Source organism: Phalaenopsis equestris, unplaced genomic scaffold, assembly GCF_001263595.1.
Source record: "Phalaenopsis equestris unplaced genomic scaffold, ASM126359v1 Scaffold000878, whole genome shotgun sequence".
Lineage (NCBI taxonomy): Eukaryota > Viridiplantae > Streptophyta > Magnoliopsida > Asparagales > Orchidaceae > Phalaenopsis > Phalaenopsis equestris.
The window spans coordinates 396,938-399,424 of record NW_018165318.1 but is presented as its reverse complement, the minus strand read 5'-3'; the positions used below and the strand labels follow the sequence as shown (position 1 = coordinate 399,424).

At 29.4% G+C, this 2,487-nt stretch overlaps 1 protein-coding gene across 1 annotated transcript in view; it reads right to left on the bottom strand.

The window, feature by feature from the left end:
- Window positions 1-508: 508 nt before the first annotated feature.
- The window catches only part of LOC110032081 (myrcene synthase, chloroplastic-like), a 2,335-nt gene continuing 356 nt past the window's right edge, over window positions 509-2,487 (bottom strand). The window contains exons 2-6 of the mRNA XM_020735595.1: window positions 2,463-2,482; window positions 1,826-2,044; window positions 1,573-1,711; window positions 926-1,174; window positions 509-832 (exon numbers count right to left, since the gene is read on the bottom strand). Of these exons, the coding sequence (XP_020591254.1) occupies window positions 509-832; window positions 926-1,174; window positions 1,573-1,711; window positions 1,826-2,044; window positions 2,463-2,482 (951 nt within the window). The remainder of the gene's footprint in view (window positions 833-925; window positions 1,175-1,572; window positions 1,712-1,825; window positions 2,045-2,462; window positions 2,483-2,487) is intronic.

The following is a 2,487-nucleotide window of genomic DNA, read 5'->3' as shown; positions in this document are numbered from 1 at the left end:
AGAGAGAGAGAGAGAGAGAGAGAGAGAGAGAGAGAGTATTCATATGGCTGCATGAAGCATGATATTTTTCTTTGAAAATTATGTTAGATTGATATCACTAATGGATTAGAGATAGTGCACCAGGTGAACTAACATATTTGGTAAAAAGAGAGAAATAACTTTTGCTTGGTACATCTTATCATGCACGGCTCATATTTGATCATATAATTCTAATTTATATTTATTTATCTAAGCAATCATACAAGTTTAAATAAGTTTCTCAAATTCAATATATTAGTTGAAACATTATATCATTTGTTCATTTAAATTCGTGATATCACTCACGTAATGCTCAACAATCAACTCAATAAAACTTCTATTCAATGATAATACAATTTCTTATTGATAATTTATTTTATATTTCTATAGCACTTTTCGTATATCTTATTTACTTGAAAACATTGTTAAAATTTGAGATAATAACAAAATTCCCATTCGCATTTGTGCTAATGAAATGATTGCATATAAGCTACAAATCCCTCTCCCTCAAATTAGTAGAAGTGCTATTGAGGAGTAAGGAAATTATGGAAGCCTTAACCTGATGTCCCGGAGAACTAAATCCATCTCCATGCTGGTACATGAAGCTTGCCATTCTTGCAAGATTTATAGAAGCATCGATGAATTGTTGAGGGAACTTCGAATAATAAGAACAAGTAAAATATTCTCTGTTCATCTCCTTCCACGCGTCACTTATCAATACTGATACATACATACGAGCTTCTTCCTCAGAAGCTCCTTCTTCATTCATGTAGCACTGAACTGCTATCGCTGTTTCACCTCTATCTCGTTCTTCCTGTAAATTTAATATCATATCATTAAAAAATGGAAAATTCAATATATTAATATTTATATAATAAATTCATAATTTGGTTGCATGCATGCTTACAGATGAGGTTGCTAAATCGTTGCAGAGGCGGAAGATTAAGGAGGGCAATCGAATGATATTTGGGAAGTCTTGAAGTTGTTGTAGAGTCTCCTTTGTTATTTTACATTTTAACAAGACATAGGTATGAAGAAGTATGACATGGCCTGATGCTGAGAGAGTCGCAATTGGCAGATACTCTTTTAGTGTTGGAATGTATCTATCCTTACACCATTTTGCTTCCACTAGAAATGTCTTGAATAAATCTGCCCACTACATATCTTTATGACATCAGGATATTATAAGCATAAATATCAATTTTTGGGTGTTATTTATCAAAATAAACGTACTTTGATGTTTAACATCTAAAATTTAAATTCCACGTGCATGTCATCTTATCTATGTATGAAAATGTATATTTCACTTTTTAAACGCTAAGATGTTAATATATACTTTTGATGTGATATACATTATTTGACATGTATAAATGCAAAAAACAAAAAAAGTTTGGGTGTTGGGCATATAAATACATATGAATTGGGTGGTATGTATGTATGTAAATGCCCCAAATAAATAAGAATTATATGGTATGTATGAAAATTTCTATTTAATTTCTAAGGTTTAAATTATATAGAAAGTGTATGCATGAGGAAATAAGAAAATTAAAATACCGCTCTCTTAAGATATGGCATGACCTCCAATCTATCATTCAACGAAAGTTGACTTGCTACTTCAGTAATAAGGTCGTTGAGGGTAGAAAAACAAATCTTCATATAATCTGGAAGTTTTATCATATCTTTCATATCCCATCTAAATAGTTCATAAGAAAAAAAACATGTATATGAGAATGATTTAAAACAAAAAAAAATATGTTGAAATAATAAAAAATGATATGTGAAGAGAGAGAGAGAGAGAGAGACAAACCGATCAATAATTTGGGTGAAGAGCTCAAGTTCTTCAAGGGAACCATATATATCATAAACGTCATCAACAGTTGCAATCAACATGCCAACTTGGGTCAGTTTTTCTCGGCAAAATCCAGAATCAGGGCCATGGACTATTCCGACAACATAGAAGAAGCATTCTATAAGTCTATTTCTCGAGAAACTTAAAGTTTTTCCCAGATCCAATCTTGCCCACCAGCTATTAATTTCAAGGAAAATTAATATGAATGACAGTTAAATTTTAAAGTAAAAAAATTTGTATTTACATATCTAAAATCTAAACTTCAATTTTTGCATACATATATCACTAATTTTTTTGTAAATTCATATGTAACATCTAACATTCAACATTAAACTTTTACTTAAATATCGTTATACTTATTTATATTCTACTTTATAAAGTTAAAATTGTGATATTTCTGAATTGATATGAATGATACGGAAGAAATTAATGTAAGAAATAAAAGTTACTCTCTCTCTCTCTCTCTCTCAAATACGATTTGATATGTTCTTAAATTCTTTTTTTGGTAGTTTTTTTTTGTTGTTAGAAAATATTTTAGTAGCTATTTTAATAATTTTGCATTAAAATAATAATAATAATACTAATAATTGCGTACTTTATAACATTTTTTAATTCCTGCT